The following is a 17,859-nucleotide window of genomic DNA, read 5'->3' as shown; positions in this document are numbered from 1 at the left end:
GCCAGCGGTAACGCTGATGCTGACTGCTCACCCAAAAATGCATTTGTCCAAACCCGTGCTCAGCGTCAGCAAAGACCATTACAAATTAAAATAACCTCTAAGCAGATTCGATGTAAGCATCTGGACTCGGGAGCAATGACTGCAAGCTGATGATATTCAAATGAGTACCTATTGTTCTACCAATTGGCAATTACCACTGTCTAAGATCACCGAGGCACAGGCGCATTAATGTTGCCCCAGCCAGGCTAGAAATTGTTGTTATTCGATGAGAAAGCACAGCCCACGGTGACTGTGCACAGCCCATCCTTATCATTCAGCGCGATCCCTACAAGCAACCGCTGCCTGTTATCAGTCATGGCATACGAGTGACGAGTATCTACGCAGCAGTCCGTGACCGCGGCGGATCAAGTAAAACGCCATATTTTCTGATGGAACAGGGAACATTGATATTGCTGCTCAGAAGTTGTTGGCGACCGCCAATTGAAGCCCGTATGACACAATCTGACAATCCTAAAACAGCATACAGCTCGACACATTATATATGCAATATAATATGTAGGAACGTATCCCAACACCAAAAGCATGCCACCGCTTTCACACGAACGGATAATCAAGAGACGTAAAGCTCACGAAGAAAATTTCGCAGTACATGCTAACAGCAGCGCCATCCTAACTTTACTTCACTGTAACCATCGTCGATGCATAATGCAAACACGAATATTGGTGGAACAAACAGCGAATGGGTGGCATGCACAGACGCTGATCACCAACGCACGTGCCGTCGAGTAAACGTCCGTAACGCTCATGGCGACTGCGACTACGAGTAAATTTGGACGCGAAGCACCCCTCCCCACGTCTCTCCGACAACGAGCTACAAATATTTTACATATGCAATGTCAGAAGTCATGGAAGCGGAGACGACCTACTACCTAAGAAGAGCAGAATGTAATGCATAACCACCCCGCATATTTCAACGATTCATCGGAATTATTTGGCCGAAATTCGAAGATGTAATAAATGATTGATGAATTCTACAAGTATTTGAATAAGTCTTCCGTATCATCCCCGATAAAATGTGTTCGCTGATTATTTCACTGTATTGATGCATTGCACTGTCATATGAATTGATAAGCTAGCACACCTGAAATAAATGTCGCACGATCGACGCTTCAACCCCTCAAATAAAGACCAGGGGCCGTATTCACGTCGACTTCGTAAGTCGATTTTCTTTCGTAAGTATAATTTGGTATTCACGTCGACACTTCTTAAGTTTTTATCAACGGAGTTCACGTGATTAAAAAAATTTACTCAAGAAGTAGGTCAAACTTAAGAAAATTCTTACGAAAATGATCGACGTGAATACGGCCCCAGCTCAATTGCAAAATCGGCATGTGTAGCCCAAAATATCTCCAACGCTCAGAAACCAATGACCCACTATCAACAACAGTAGGTACCGTACAAGGACAGAACTTGCAATGAGAAAATTAACGACTAACGTCCACCATTGCAGGAACTGATATCACAATAACAACGCTGACAACCATAAATAAATGGGACCATGCGTCACCTACGTCCATACAATCTGTCGGCCACTTAGACCTAGAATGTACTAAGTGCATAAACTATGCAGGGTCGTTTTTAACGTACATCCTAGCCTAGCAGGGTCGGTTTCTAGACTTTTCGGAAGTCCAAGGGCAAATAACAAGAAGTTATAGCTGTATGTTGCACAGTATAGTCACTTTAACATTCAGCGACTTAACCTCCTATTCTTTGGGAATGTGACGCATATCCAAAATTAGCGATGTGGTTCATCAAAAAAGTGGCGACATATTGAACGTCGGCTCGAACAGTGGACTCGGAAGCAAGCACATTTAACGTGCCATCCGTGTGCTACTACTGGACTTGTCCTCTACGACGGCGGCGGGTGGGGAGCTCGTCTCCCTATATGCAGCAGCAGTTCAACAGCGTCACCCTGACGCGGGTGGAACGGTCACGCCACCAGAGGAGCTCCCAATAACTTACTCCCCCGAGTGCCATCCAATTAGACCCGAACCACGCTCTGGCAGCCTGACGGCGGAGTTCGCGGTGGTGTCTGCTGTGGTGTTTGATGTTAACAGCGGTGTTTGCCACTCGCCGCCTAGCACAGTCCGCCGGAATACTCGTCGTCGTCGTCATCGGCCGGCCCCGCAGGCTCCGCCGGGGCCGCGGCCGGCTCCGCGGGTTCCGCCGGGGCCGGGGCCGGCGCCGGCGCCGGTGCATCCGTGTCGCCAGGGTCGCCCTGCCCGGCGGCGGCGGGCTGCGGATCACACGAAAACGAGGCGAGTGGGAACAGGAACAATGTCTGGATACACAACCCGGGTCCCAGCATACAGCGATACGCGAACAATTGGTATAATTCGATAGTCATGTACCTCTTAGGAAATGAATTAAGCGCTGCAATGAGTGTAACCGTAGTTACCGAGTAGCTAGGCAATGGTGGGATAAAAATTACCTTCTAAAAGCAATGTAAATGCATTTGTTGAAGGTTGTTACAGATACCTATCAACTTTGCTTCTGGAGAAAAAATAGCACTCAACGGCACTCACGCCACGAAGCCATATCCGATATGACCGCTTATATAACGCTCATCCAATGCTGCTCATGGTTGGGGTAGGAATTCCGACCAAGGTGGATATCCCCACTAAATACTGCTCACCTACCTCCTATAAGGTGACGCTGCCCAATTGGTAAGGGTATCCCCACGGCCCACTAACTTATCTAACTGCCACACGGCCAAGAGCACACTGTCCACTCACCTCTGACACTGAGACGCTGCCAAACTGGGCGGGCAAAGCGGCGGCGGCCGGCTCCGCGCTCGCCGCCGGGGCCTCCTTCACCGGGTTCACCTGCAATCGAACGTGGCGAAACGTCAACAAACAGCGCAGCGGCTAGCACAGTAGCTAGCACAGCAGTTACAACAGCAACCAGCTGCGCACGTGCATGACTGTGCGCACGAGCAAAGCGTCATCCCCTTCCGGTGAGACACTGTTAAAATATGTTTATTTTTCCACTGCTGGAGACTTGAAGCCACTGCCATTCTAATGATAAAACATCCACCATTTTATGTTTTCTATCTGTACTATGATAAGTACTTAAATAGCAGAGTGAATTAAGTCATACCGTTTGCTCAGGCAGCTTGAGACTTTTGGCCAGTTTGGCGTAGTCGATGTCCATGTGTTTGATGAATGACGAGTTGAGTGCTCGGCGGGCCAGCTCCGGGTCCTCGTCCTCGTAGCCCTCCAGTAGCGTGGTCAGGGTCGCCACCTGAGGATAGAGTACGAGGGCCGGCGGTCACCGCGGATGAAAGGTAACGGTCGCCACTTGAGGGGTAACGCGAGCCGGCGGTCACCGCAGATGATACCACAAAGAAGGAGAGCGACGTACGATGATTCATCGAAATTACTCAATTTCTACTCAATAACCACATGTCTATTATAGAGAGGTCAAACGTTGAAACGATGTAATAATTAAACAAAACCAACGCAAAAAAGTTAACAAAACCAAAAACTATGCAACGTTAAAACGATGCAGGCACGCGGCAAATTTACACGTCACGAGGGCAACTCAACGCCATTCCGCATGCTGACAATTTTTTGAAAATAATACGACACCCAACCCTTCAATCATCTATCCGTCCACGCGGCGCTGACGGGGCCTGCGGGTCGGCGCGTCACTGACCTCCTCCCGCTCGCAGTAGGTGCCCCACTCGTCGAAGGCCTTGCGCGCGGCCACCACGTCGTCGCGCGCCAGGTGAAGCAGCACGAGGACGACGGTGAGCCGTCCGCACTGGGCCGCGTCCTCCATCTCCTGCTGGTAGCCCATCTCTCGCAGCGCCGCCGACACGGCCTCGTCGTAGCGTCCCAGCCGCACCAGCAGCCGACACACCTTGGACACGTAGTTGGCTGCCGGAGCGGGCACAGACACCGACGGTCAGCCGGAGACGACAGAGGGCTGAGAGAGTACAGAGGGACAGGTAAGGACAGGGTGGGGAGTAAAGGGCCTTGACTCATCGGAAACCGAAAGGCAAACAGCTATTTAATTAACAGCCAGTCTACGGTCCCAAATTAACTATAGTCCCAAAATGTCGTCATACGCCTATGTTAGACCAGTCCAAGATCCCATAACTTCACCCGCCGGGCGAGGGGAGGCCGGCGCGTCAGTCGGTCTCACCGGCTGTCCGCTGTCTGTCCTCGAGCATCACGACATCGGCGGCACGCTGGTAGAGCGGCACCGCGTCCGCCGGCCGGGGCGTCTCCACAATCTTGGCCGCCTTCTCCAGACACTGGGCCGCAGACTCGGGACTGCCGTGTTGCTGAATAACAGGCCAAAAACAACGTCACACGTTGATAAATAGTACAAACAGACGTCAAATAAATGTTTTGCGGTGACTTGAGAGCCAAGACCAACGACAAATACAAGTACCGACAACAAACACCCACGTTATACGTTGAGAGTCCAAAGTTTCCAACTCATTAAGCTTCAGAGAGGGAAGATGTTTGTGAACACAAGCGGAAGCAAAACCTGACCCTTATATTTACTAGACTGTGCATGTGTAACAGTTATATTTTGATGGCTTAAGCATAACGTTAAATACTCGGCCCTAAGACCCTCCAACTCTAAATGGAACTTTGCAGCAGTGCATGTGAAGCTCGTTCAACACAGGAGCACCGTCCCAAGTAACCATGAATCAAATAATCAGGTGCAGCCCGAACCATGACAGAACATTCCTGGACCGGTCGGGCGTTACATTTGGGCGAGTCACCTATCTCCGGCTGTTGGGAGCACGTACCTGGTAGAGCTGAGCTGCCCGCTCGCAGAGCGTCACCACCGTGGCCAGATCGCCGAGCTCCTTGCTCATCAGGATACCCTGTTCGTAGCACTTGGCAGCGGCGAACAGGGAGCGGTTCTGCTGGTAACAGTTGGCCGCCTTGGAGAGGGCGTCCCGACACTCGGCGTACGCCCGCACCGTCTTGTAGCACGTCGCTGCCCGGTCGACAACGGTTAGCATTGTATCATGCACCGACATTGTACACAATGTGCAGTGCGACAGATTACACGGTGCAATAAATGCATATAACGTACACGTGGGACTGTGCACCCGACTCGTAGCTAGTTTGGGAGAGCATCGGATTCCTAGTACCTTGTAGCTGTTCGGGAGCCCCATGTAACTGACTCCTGATGCCTGATGGGGACGGTCTGCGGGCGGTTGGTGGTCGGTGTAAGCACGCAAAAGTGGTTGAAGGCAGTTGGTAGGCAATAGGCATATGAGCAGGCTACACTTGACCTCTACATTCGCTAGACCAAAAGGACGTTCGCAATCAGACGGTTGAAGTCATAGCAGCTAGGTCTGTTGAACACACGTCTCATTCTTTCTTTTCAAACTACGCAAACGGAAGTTGAAGAAAATCAAGCTGATAACGTTGAAAGTCGCTTTCACCATTCCTGCATCTTGAAAGCATCTTACCCATCATTCATTTTGAATGTACTACGTAGTTTGACCTGCACGCTTGAAGGGCTCACAACAAACAGAAAAAGTAAACAGAGCACAAAAAGTACCTATACCATACCATGATAGTGCCTTACCTGCCTTGTTATATTCATCGGCAGCAGAGTCGAGATCTGGTTTCCATTTCAAAAATGACGTTTTCAAGCTGTCGACAGAAAAACACCAGGGTCACCGTCCACCCAATCTGACATCAACAAACTACTAACGGCGATTAGACTGTATCATTCGATTTTAACACCATGTCGCATATGCCTACCTCCCGTCGGGAGCGACGGTGACGAGTCTGGCGTCTGACACTTGCGGCGCTATACACCAGTTGACTGTGGCCACAGCTCTGATCAAGGCGCATAGCTATGCTCGTTTACATCGCGCCTCACTGCTACCGTCTACGCCAGCGGTTACACCAGAGACTGCCCAGCTCCCCAGACGTGAGTCCGTCACCGTGAGCTAGGGGCTTGCAAGACTCAGACTGGGAGCTCCACACGAAAGCCAACGTTCCTCCGCAAGTGCGTAGAGCTATAAACCACGCTACCGCTTGCTCTTGCGTCATGCGTGACTACTTATGGAGAGGGGAATGCGTGCAGCGACGCGAGCGACCACGGGCTGACCGCCATCTAATGATGAAAGGCGGTCTGGCGCTGGTGGAGGAGCGCTGCAGAGTCCTGACGGCACGACTCCTGGCGACGACCGACGCCCTGCCGAGGGACGAACTTCTTTAGACGGTGGCGATCTCAGCGATTCAGCTCCCCACCTCCAGCTGGCGCCGGGTGGGGGGGGGGGGGGGAGGTCTGACCGGGGCACCGCTCCCCAGAGCCGCTCTTCTCCGCGGGAGCCACATCAGCGGGACCTGTTACCTTCCAACTGCCCACCTGTACAACACTGCCTCTAGCAGACCAGCAGAAACTCTATATCGTTACACACCAAGTGGTCTAGCCTCCCAAGTTCGTCACAGAGTATAGCGCTGCTCTCTATCGTGAAAGTGGCCTCACCTCCCAAGCTTGTCACAAAGTGCTGCTCTCTATCGTGACACACCAACTAGCCTCATCCCGGTACGTTCCCGGCCACATACTGCTGGACAGACGGCTCAACCTTCGAGCGCATTGCCGACAAACTGTCGGACTCAACAAGTGGCTAGACAGCCGGGTGGTACAGCTCCGCTATCCGGCCCGATCACCACCTCTGTTCGAGCTAGAGAGCGGAGACGCTTGCTCTCCTATCGACCGCCGTACACCTAGTCAGAAAATCCACAGACGTGGAGGATTCCATCGTAATCTGCAGTGACACAATCGCGGCGTTCCTGTGCCTCCGTGACGCCTTAGGGCTCAATTGATTCCGCAGAGTGAGCACTTGGACAGCACTGTGCTTCCAGCTCTGCAGTGGAGACATCTCCCATCGGACCTTCCCAAAAATGTGAAACATCCCATCTTGTAGCTCAGTTGATAGAGCACTGAACTCCATGTAGTGACTACCCGGGTTTGAGTTGCTCGGGGACTTGATATTTGAGACAGGGATGTTCCGCGGTTGGTGGAAGCAGCCATATCAAGTTGAAGTCTATTGAGTGAGACAGGCTATGTCTTGCTTTAATGGGCGGGCACGCTAAACTTTGGCATCCAAATTATCCTGTTAGGTTACCGAAACTGTGCAATCAGATGGTAGGAGTCAGGGTCTACACAACAAGCTCTGCTTATCATGGGCTCTGGCTCTGTCAATCAATCCACTCAACATTCTAGATTTACCTATAAAAAAATATCACAACATCCCACACACTAACACCACACATTTATCTATGCAAGATGTGATAAGGTGCCTAAATGCATATAAATCAGATCACAATAAATTTTGGTTCATTTGTCATTGAAGATGGAACACATCATCTTTCTACACAACATTGATTTGAAAAAAATTAAGTGCAGTAACTTTTTATTGTTGTTGCTAGCTAACAAATGAAGGAAATTTCAGCGGCTTTAAATTAACAGTGATATCTTGCAATGGATTTTCAATGTTCACCACTTACTGTTTCTCTGCCTCTTTAATGTGTGACAATGCTTCTTCCTTCTTGCTGGACATAATTGTAAGATTATGGTCTGAAAAGAGATCATATGGTAAGACACTGATACAAGCCTAAGCAACCAGTTTTGAAATCCCATTCAGTTTCCAGGAAAAAATGAATAAAGATTTATCCGAATAACAAATAAGTGAAAAAGTTAGCACTAAGATAAGTGCTTAGAAATCATTATCTCATTGACTAATGGGCTATGATCACCACTGTCGTATGTGTGACTTGGCGAGCTCAGGTCTTACACTCCGTGCCTTGTGTTTCAGATGTTGCTAATAAAAGCCTAGCATCAGGCATTGTCTCTGAATCACCACAATTTTATTAGCAACATAATTACCGCAAACCGCTACCGCACTCCACGCTAGCGCAACACACGACCACAATTTTATTAGCAACATACTTCAAGAGTCAAGAGTCAACATATCGAGAGTTTCTTAAAACCTCCAGCCGGACCGTACCGGCCGGCCGGACTCGGGAACTTCTGGCGCCAGCTCCCACGGCCCCACATTGGAGCTCTCGGCCACGAGCCACCTCGGCCGCGGAATCTGTCAGCGGCACTGACCTGGCGGCGCGCTCCGGAGATAGAGACAGCCCGTTGGAGATTTTCCAGCGCTCCAGGCGAGAACGACACTGGGTTGTTCTGGAGCGTCTGGAACAACTTCGTCGTTCCGTCGTCAAACTGATTCGCCACGAGAAGGTTGGTATACTCTTCTTGCAAGAATCTGAGCTGCGCAAGCGCAATTGTCGTGACGTCAGCGATGACCGACTCTGAATTGGCGCTTGAACACTGAGACAGTATCTTTAAAGTTGTCTCCTGAAATCTGGCACAACGCTGAATAGTTTGGAACTTCGGCCAGTCGTTCCGTCCTACCCCAGTTCTCGAATCTCCTACGACTAGGTCGGCAGGCAGCTTGATTTTGGCCACTTTATCTCGGATTGATTTAAAATCCGCTTGCAGGTCCCTTGAAGACCCCAGTTCGAACTCACCGGGAGTTGCGTCTTGAGCCTGTGAATGGCCGTCTTCTACGACTAGCCGACGACCGGCGCTGTCGTATGATAGCTGCTGGCTAATAGCTGCCACTGCCTCTTCCAGCTTAGCAAACCTTGCCGAGAGGCTGCTGACCACTTCCTTGACTTCCTTGACTTCCGTCTCCATGAGGAGAGACACCGCCTCGAATACCGGCGGGTCGGTCGGAAGCACCCGGACCGTGCGGAGCACCAACGCAGACTGCCCCGGCCCGCGACCCAGCACCGGGTCGCGGGTCGGCCACCTTGCGGCGAATGTGGTAACTACGGACGGATCATCATGGACAAGTACTTGAAGCCTCCGGAGCTCAATATCGACCCAAAGTCTCCATCAGCTGAAGACGAATGGGACATGTGGATTGCCAAGTTCAACGACTTCTTTGATTCCCTGGATTCCTCTCTCAATGCAGACAAGCTGACCCTCCTGCGTGCGTTCATGTCTTGTCCATGCTACAAGCTCATCAAATCAGCCACTACGTATGTGGAAGCTGTGGATCTGCTCAAAGCCAGGTTTGTGAAGCCGCGCAGTGAGATCTATGCGAGACATCGATTGGCATCCAGGAAACAGCAACCTGGTGAGTCACTTGATTCATATCTGGAAGAACTTGAGTCATTGGCCTCCCAATGTATGTTTAAGGCTGTAACAGCTGAACAGGCTAAGGAAGACGCTATCCGTGACGCCTTCATCAGTGGTCTATCCTCGAACCAGATACGACAGCGTCTTCTTGAGAACCTCACACTGAGCCTGGAAAAGACAGTATCTCAAGCTCGTTCGCTGGAGATGGCTCAGAGACAGTCAGAAGCGTACAACAGTTATGGTGACTACAGCTCTGTCACTGCGCATGTGCATCAAGAGCAGCAGGCTACTCCAACTCAGCAGGTGTCATCTGAAGCCACTGATGAGGTATCTGCTGCTCTCCTTCGCCCCTGCTACTTTTGTGGTGGACCGGGTCATCCACGCAATAAGTGCAGGGCCAGAAATGTCTTCTGTTCGAACTGTGGAAAGCAGGGACACTTCGCAAAAGTGTGTCAGTCCGAATCAGTTGAACCGTCGTTGTACGCACCTCGTCCTCAAGTTCCCCGCCAGCCACCACGTGTGCCGGGGGCAGGTCGTGGGCGAGGGGCTGCTTCAGCCAGGGCTCAAACCTCTGCTGCGATGCCAATCATATCAGCCATCCAGAACTGCTCTCTTCCAAGTTTGAAATCGGCTATGATGTCTGTGTCTGTTGATGGACGTGACCTGGAAGCTCTCGTTGACACTGGAAGCTCACAGAGTTTCATCAGCACTGAAGTTGCGAGGAGCATCGGTCTACACATTACTCCAGCACAGGGAGTAGTATGTATGGCCTCAACTCAGCACCACGTGGATGTTGTTGGGCAGTGCACGGTGAAGCTACGAGTGGGAGAGGAAGGGTATACTGATTACAAGCTCTCAGTCATGGATGGACTTTGTGCTCCTATACTCCTGGGTCACCTTTGGAGGTTCCCGACCATCCCTGTCCCTGTGCGGTCTGGTGCCGGCTGTGGTGAGGCCGCCCTCACTGTTTTCAAATCTGACTCCTGACTGTCATCCCATCCAGGCCAAATCTCGGCGCTACTCATCGTCAGAGTTGAAGTTCATCGAGGACGAGACGGCTAGACTGCTCAAAGAAGGCATCATCACTCCCAGTACTAGCCCCTGGCGAGCTCAGGTCCTGATTGTGCCATCCACCAGCGGCAAGCGCCGGATGGTGGTTGACTACTCACAGACCGTGAACAGATTTACCGAGTTGAACGCGTACCCACTACCGAGAATCAACGAGATAGTTGACAAGATCGCGCAGTACTCACACTTCAGTACTGTCGACCTGGCCAGCGCCTATCACCAAATCCCGATTTCGTCAGAGGATCGCAAATACACAGCATTTGAAGCTGGAGGCAAGCTGTACGAGTTTCTCCGTATCCCGTTTGGTGTCACGAACGGCGTGGCATGTTTTCAGCAGATTCTCGATGACATCATTCAATCAGAGGGTCTGAAGGACACATTCGCCTACGTGGATGACGTCACCATCTGTGGTCGCGACAAAGAACAGCACGATGCCAATCTGAAGCGGTTTCTGGATGCTGCTGCGAAGTACTCGCTCACAATCAATCAGGCGAAGTGCACCTTCGGGAGCACATCTGTCAAGATACTGGGGCACGTGATCGAGAACAGGACCATCCGACCAGATCCAGACAGGCTACAGGCACTGATGGATGATGGAGCTGCCTGTACCGCAAGATGCAAAGTCTCTGAAGCGCGCAATGGGTATGCTGTCGCACTACTCGAAGTGGGTTCCGGGGTTCTCGGAGAAGTCGCAACCGCTCTCTGCTACCTGCAGCTTCCCGCTGTCTCCGGGAGCCATCCACGCGTACGAGACGCTGAAGAGGGACATCGGTTCGGCCACCATGTCGGCCGTCGACGACTACGCCACGTTCGTCGTCGAAACTGACGCTTCAGACAGCGCAATCGCCGCAACACTGACTCAGAACGATAAGCCAGTGGCGTTCTTTTCTAGAACCTTGAACCCCTCTGAAAAAAGGCAACCATCCATCGAGAAAGAAGCTGCAGCAATCGTCGAGGCGATCCGCAAGTGGCGCCATCTGCTGATCGGAAAACACTTCAAGCTGTTAACTGACCAGCGTTCAGTCTCGTTCATGTTTGACAAAACATGCAAAGGTCGAGTCAAAAACGACAAGATCCTTCGGTGGCGTCTAGAACTGGCCTGCATGAGTTTCGACATCGTCTACCGACCGGGAATCTACAACACCGTGCCAGACATGCTGTCCAGGGCCGGACAGGTATGTGGAGCTGTTTCGGGCGGGTCCCGAGAGGTTATTCGTCACCTACACGATCAGATGTGCCATCCTGGTGTCACTCGCTTGAGCCATTACCTGCGCTGTCAGAATATTCCTTTCTCAGTGGACGATAACAGAACTGTTATATCGCAATGTCGAACTTGCAGTATATGCAAACCCTCTTTCGTTCGGTTGTCGGGTACCCTGATCAAGGCCACGCGTGTGTTTGAACGTCTAAGTGTAGATTTTAAAGGACCACTACCGTCTTGTACTGAGAGAGCTTATTTGTTCGTGGTGGTGGACGAGTTCTCGCGTTTCCCTTTGCGTTTGCTGTGAAGGACACGTCTGCCGAGACCGCCATTCAGTGCCTGACATCACTTTTCACAGTGTTCGGCACTCCCGAGTTCGTGCACTCCCATCGTGGAGCCGCTTTCACATCAGTGCGGTACAAGGAGTTTCTCGCGATGAACCGGATTGCCCAAAGCTTCTGTTCAGCGTACAACGCTCCAGGTAATGGGCAGACTGAGCGATACAATGGTACGATTTGGAAGGCTGTAACCCTGGCATGTCATGACAAAGGCATCAGCCTCCGAGAGTGGGAGACTGTGCTTCCATTGGCGCTTCATAGTGTGCGTTCGCTGCTCTGCACCGCCACGAATCAGACTCCTCACGAGCGCTTCTTCTCACACCCTCGCAGGTCGGCATCGTGCCAGGCGCTCCCTACGTGGCTACTCGGTGCTGATCGTGTTCTGCTGAATCACACCAATCGAGCCAGCAAGTACGAGCCGCTGGTGGATGAGGTTGAGCTTGTACATGTGACTCCAACATACGCTAAAGTTCGACTACCTAGCGGTAGAGTGCCTACTGTCTCTCTTCGGCATCTGGCTCCAGTTGCGCGTTCTGATGGTGCGGAACCGACGTGTGAGGCTGGATCTGAGGTCGATGTTGGAGTTGGACTGGGTTCGTCCGATGACGGGAGTGGTTGCGTCGAGACAGAGATGGGCCCTGCTGAGGCTGAGCAGGCTGTGGTGGGCCCGAGCCCGCACTGTGATCGCAATGGGGCTATGAGGCAAGAGGCAACCAGTGTTCAAACTGAGAATACTGATCTGCGTAGGTCGACGCGAGTTAAAAGGAAGCCACGGTGGATGGACGACTATGATGCGTGATGTGTGAGGTATACGATGCTGCGCGTTGCGTTGCTTTAGGATCATTTCGCTTTGGTTCATTTGCATTTTATGCATTTGCTAGGGAGAAGTTATGTTCTTTTTGACAGGGGGTGAATGTCGTATGTGTGTCTTACACTCCGTGCCTTGTGTTTCAGATGTTGCTAATAAAAGCCTAGCATCAGGCATTGTCTCTGAATCACCACAACCACAGCATTTGAAACTTATAAAATGTTGATTTTTTAAAATAAATTTCACTTTACACAAAAAGAATGGTAAGAAGTAAAGAATATGCAAAACTAAAGAACATGCTGGTGATAGGCTGTGAGCTCTGTGACAGCTCATCAATCGTTTTGCAATGCATTGCAGCCTGAGCCTAGCCCATGCAGCCATTGGCAAAGCAATCACAAATTTCACTTGTTATTATCGAAAAGTCGCCTAATTTTTCAATCCCCAGGCAAGAAAGTATAGTGGTATATGTCAAGTTTAGGTCTTAACTACAATTGTGACGCTGTTGATACAAATATGTAACAGCAAAAATTTTATGTTTTAGGTTAGGTTAGGTTGTAGGTTGGTTTGTAGGTTTTAGGTTGTAGTTAGGTAGGTTCATAGGTTTTAAGTTGTTAGGTTGTAGGTTTAGGTAGTAGGTTGGTAGGTTAGAGGTAAATAGGTAAGGTTAGGTCAGGTTTGATTGTTTTTTCTTTTATTTGCGAGACATATAAGTTTCATTTTTGGATTCAGGATGTCAAATAATGTATGAATATCAGTAGCGGCTGAACACCTTAAATTAAGGGGGCACTGCCGACTATTGGTCCCATTCTTTCCATGCAACGCCCATAGGGCTTATGTTAAAATGCCAAAATCAAAGGGGGGCACAGTGGCAGTGCCCTGGTGCCCTCCCCGTTCCACCGCCTATGAAGAATATGAAAAAAATATCGGTAAAAGTATACATTACGTCTGAGTGCCTGTTAAAAGATAAAGTTTTCATATTCTTACATAATTTGACATCCTGAATCCAAAAATGATACTTATATGTCCTGGAAATAAAAGAAAAACAATCAAACCTGACCTAACCTTACCTATTTACCTACAACCTACCAACCTACAGCCTACAAACCTACAACCTAACCTAACCTAACCTACAAACCTACCAACCTAAAACCTAAAACCTACAAACCTACAACCTGACCTAACCTAAAACCTGATTTTTTGCTGTTACATATTTGTATCAACAGCGTCACAACTGTCCACTCGGACCTAATATATACTAATACCAAATTATCCATGAAATCTGCTTAGGACGTAATCTTGACATTTACCAGTAAAGCAATAGGTATCAATTTTGTTATTTCAAATGATTCAGATTTAAATGAATTAAAGCCTGAAACACTTCCACCAATCACAATGCAGCCCTATCTAGATAGGTAGTAGGTACTGAAGCAGCAATAGTGAGTAAGTTATAAATGTGCAGCTTCTATCATTCTCAGTTACAGAACCTATCAATAAGAACGAACATAGGGCCTTGGAACATACGACCAAAACAATAAAACACACAACAATCCGAAAACCGAAAACGATTCTTACACCGAAAACAACACAACACACCAATTACCTGTCAAGGTTGGCGTTTTTGCTAGGACAAATGCAGCTTTTAACTGGTGCCGGCCTTGCTTGAGCTGGTGCCTTTTATGACGTCAGTTGGCGGCGCAAGATTCCCTCGAGAAATCTGTTCCCTCTGTCGAAACATTGGACTATGCAGAAGCATATTTTAAATGGCGATATAACTAATTTGATAAATTATTTGGTGCACGAATAAAGGGGGTATATTATGATATTTGATCTCTCCAAGGAAATGGCAAAGCCAGCGGCAAAGCCGCGAACGAGTTCTGCCTGGCTATTGAAGTTCTGTAGTAGGCGGGGTAAAATGAAGCTGTGTAGAATATGACTCAGCTCAGCGTGTTGTAGGTACGTGCATATGGGTGCAGTCACCGCGCGCTGCACACTGCACAGTACTGCATAGACAGACTGCAGTCTGCATATGCAATGGACTGTGCAAACGTGGTTTGCTCGTGGTCATAGGTGGCGGAACGGGGAGGGCACCGGGGCACCGTGCCCCCCTTTGATTTTGGCATTTTAACATTAGCCCTATGGGCGTTGCATGGAAAGAATGGGACCAAAGTCGCCGGTGCCCCCCCCCCCCCCTTAATTGAAGGTGTTCCGCCGCTACTGCCCGTGGTTTTCTCCTACACTTATTTTTCAAACCTGGCACGCTACGAAGAACTACGGTCACGGGTCACCCCATCGTTAGAGACCCTGCTCTCGCTACAAACATCCGATGGCAGTGGTCATCCGGTCAACCAACTCGGTACTGGTGTTTGAGGTGAGTAGGATGTGGTGAATCCGGAGAAAGAAGCGTGAAAAAAGACCTTGAGAACGACAGACGATGTAAAGGACCATTCCATTAGCGCCACGATATGCGCCTTGGGTAACAACAATAAATCGCTCATTATGTATTTTTATTGTAACTTTTGCAACGAAAACAACCAAACACATTTCAAAGTTACCGTACATCAAATCGCAGACGAGTTTTACACTAGGCGATGTGAACACTTGACGACAGCCGTCGAAAGTCTAGTGCCAAACGGACACGACGGCTCGACCATTGCTTTTCAAAGCTAACTGAAAGGCAGGACGAGATTCAAAACATCACGAGACCGAAGCAATGACTGGTATGGAGTAAATGCCCATATCATAAATATGTAATGCAACAACATAAGTAAAGATGTATATACCGTATATACCTAAATATAGGTAACCGTGAACGCAGCGGTATGGCCATCGGCCAATCTCCAAAGCACGCCCTTGTGGTGGTCTAACATCCATACAGTTTCAACCCATCTGAAATGGCACGTTAGCAACGTACGGGTCGGTAGCACGCCACTACCTTCGTACCTAACACTTTCTGAGTAGAAGATGACACGAATATCTGCATCTCAGTCAGTATTTAGCGATCTCGTCTTTGGCGAAATACAACGCACAAACCACTGCGACAGTTTGGACCACCTCAGCAATGAGCCGGTGAACGGAACGGCGCCCGTACCGATGACAGAGGGGGTCGAGACCGGGATCGGACAGGGCAAACCAGAAAGTCAAGCCATCAGTCTCAGTGCCAGGTTGATGCTCCCGCTCACCACTGATTCCAAAACCTGACCTTAGCGTAAGAGCACTACGTCTCACAGAGGAAATGTTTCTGGATCACGATCTGCTATAGGTCAATCGGTGGTATCAAACAAGATTCTTACAGATAAGGTTGGGTATTGACTATTAAGGGCTGCTGAATACACGATGCCTGCATTATCACGGTGTAATATACTGTGACCATCGTTTCATTCTCGTGAATGAGGCTCAACGCGAAGAGCGAACGTACCTCAATGAACTAAAGGAAATGCGGCAAATTGCAGTTCTTTGTAGACAAAGATAATAAAAATTACGATGACGCCACTATAAACTAATGCTACTTTGCTCCCTCCCAGCTCATTCCACAATGAATCGGTTACTATTTCTGGATAAGGTTCGGTTATAACTGCTCGCGTGGCTAGCCCGTTCATCTATCTCGGTTATCACAGATAGGTGCAATGGCAAAAGCCGGCCTGACTGCAACAACAGTAGCGAAGCTCGTCGGATGACTGGTGCCGTCAAAGAATGAAGAACAACAGTATGATAATGAAGAGTATAAGTGATAACACGGCAATCGCTGTCCACTGACGACGATCTGAAACAGAGCAACATCGTCATTCGAAACATATGAGGCAAGTGTATGAAGACTGCAGTTGTCACTTAGCGGCAAAAGTATTGACAATTAACATTCCAATTACAAAGTACGCTGCTGAACGGGCAAGGCAAGAAAATACTTCGCTTATATTATTGGAGGTGCATGTTAACATCACGGATCAGAGTAAGGCAGAAATGTTTGACATGATTTCTACACCAGCTCACTTTAACCGAGCATTTGTTACTGCTCACCATTTGTGATTCTTAGAACTTTGGCCATTTTGTGCATCGTAGCATCCATTTTGCCTTGCGCAGAATCCACGTCGTGAGTTATGTCCTCGACTAGTCTGCGAAGCAAAGCAATACCATTCGATGCACTAACATTCACCCCGTAATTCAGTTGGAGGAGAGTTAAATGACCGGTGTAATACCCGGTTCAAATTGCTCCGGCGCTCGATTCACGAACCTCCAGGCAGACAGGTCTGTACCTGACAGCAGCCGCAGTCAAGAGTAGGTCCGGTAAGATCCGCAGTCTGGATATTTGGATACGCCAAAGCTCCGGGACTCCAGCTCCTCCCCTCTATCAGGGATTCACCCGTAGAGGTCGATGCATACGAAATAAATAGGTCATTTCGCTGAAGATCAATCCTGTCCATTTTTCAAGTTTGTAAAGAACTTAGCTCGTACAAATTAAATCATCAACAAATGAATAGAACAATTGATCCTCCTGTGATGCGTCCGTTTCAGTGGGCTGTTACTTGCTAATGAATACATCATCAAATCTCTTTTCACGAGATAAAAAGAACAGCAAACCACAAGTGCTTAGTTTTTCAGAGGTGCTAATGCTCGGCTAGCGCACCACAGGGAGCTTTCAAAGCCCTCAAGCCCTTGATTCAGACTGAGCCGCACTGTTTTGCTGACCCCTGTGTACGATGCACGATGTCCTGCAGGGTCAGTGCAGCGGGTACACTCACACGTTCTGCTGATCGACCTCGTCGCCGATTTGTCGGGACATGTTGCGCAGCGTGCCGACCGAGCTGCCGATGCGGTCCAGCTGCTGCTGCTGGCGGCCGGCCATCAGACGCTGCTGCTGTAGCGCCGCGTGGCGACCGGGCGCCGCCGGCCGCGGCTCGTCATCGTCTGACCCCAGCAGAGGCTGACGGTGGAGCGTGGGTGCCCGGTGTGAGGGAAAACATTCTGGTAATCATAGTCGTAAAATGAATTTTTAGCTAGCAATGTTATGCACTGGTTTGTTTGTTTGTTTGTTTATTTATTTTCGATCATGGACATGCATTGTGAGATGATGATACAGATGGATTGGCACAAAAGCAAAACTGCTTAACTCAAGGTACCTCTCCAACAGAATACCGAAAATAAATCAAAGATAAAACGACCGCCTCCGGACACCGACCAGCACCCCTCCCGCCACCCACACAGCCCGTCCGTATAGGCAAACCGGGCACCCACCGCCGCGCAGCCGC

At 49.6% G+C, this 17,859-nt stretch overlaps 1 protein-coding gene across 3 annotated transcripts; it reads right to left on the bottom strand.

Moving 5' to 3' along the window:
* Window positions 1-1,824: 1,824 nt before the first annotated feature.
* Window positions 1,825-17,417, bottom strand: LOC122364545 (gamma-soluble NSF attachment protein-like). Of its 3 annotated transcripts, none has more exons than XM_043335008.1 (9): window positions 17,353-17,417; window positions 7,560-7,629; window positions 5,623-5,690; window positions 4,829-5,022; window positions 4,210-4,351; window positions 3,718-3,941; window positions 3,160-3,303; window positions 2,796-2,885; window positions 1,825-2,296 (listed from the first exon to the last, which is right to left on the bottom strand). In XM_043335008.1, the coding sequence occupies exons 2-9, from the start codon at window positions 7,610-7,612 to the stop codon at window positions 2,138-2,140; spliced, it is 1,074 nt and encodes a 357-aa protein (XP_043190943.1). In that variant the 5' UTR covers window positions 7,613-7,629; window positions 17,353-17,417; the 3' UTR covers window positions 1,825-2,137. The 3 variants fall into 3 exon arrangements, with proteins under 3 accessions (XP_043190943.1, XP_043190944.1, XP_043190942.1); XM_043335009.1 differs by lacking the exon at window positions 17,353-17,417 and adding an exon at window positions 14,220-14,231; XM_043335007.1 differs by lacking the exon at window positions 17,353-17,417 and adding an exon at window positions 14,162-14,185.
* Window positions 17,418-17,859: the final 442 nt, after the last annotated feature.

This window comes from Amphibalanus amphitrite, unplaced genomic scaffold, assembly GCF_019059575.1.
Source record: "Amphibalanus amphitrite isolate SeventyFive unplaced genomic scaffold, NRLGWU_Aamphi_draft 000682F_arrow, whole genome shotgun sequence".
In the NCBI taxonomy this organism is placed as follows: Eukaryota; Metazoa; Arthropoda; class Thecostraca; order Balanomorpha; family Balanidae; genus Amphibalanus; species Amphibalanus amphitrite.
The sequence above is the reverse complement of the archived record's forward strand: the minus strand, read 5'-3'. Positions and strand labels throughout refer to the sequence as shown.

What these genes read in the sequence shown, in the direction of transcription:
- LOC122364545 (XM_043335008.1), bottom strand. Translation starts at nt 7,612, where the DNA reads ATGTCCAGCAAGAAGGAAGAAGCATTGTCACACATTAAAGAGGCAGAG. An exon ending in GGACAGACAGCGGACAGCCG is followed by an intron (nt 3,942 to 4,209) that starts GTGAGACCGACT and finishes CCGCTCCGGCAG; the next exon opens with CCAACTACGTGTCCAAGGTG. An exon ending in CCTACTGCGAGCGGGAGGAG is followed by an intron (nt 3,304 to 3,717) that starts GTCAGTGACGCG and finishes CTCTATCCTCAG; the next exon opens with GTGGCGACCCTGACCACGCT.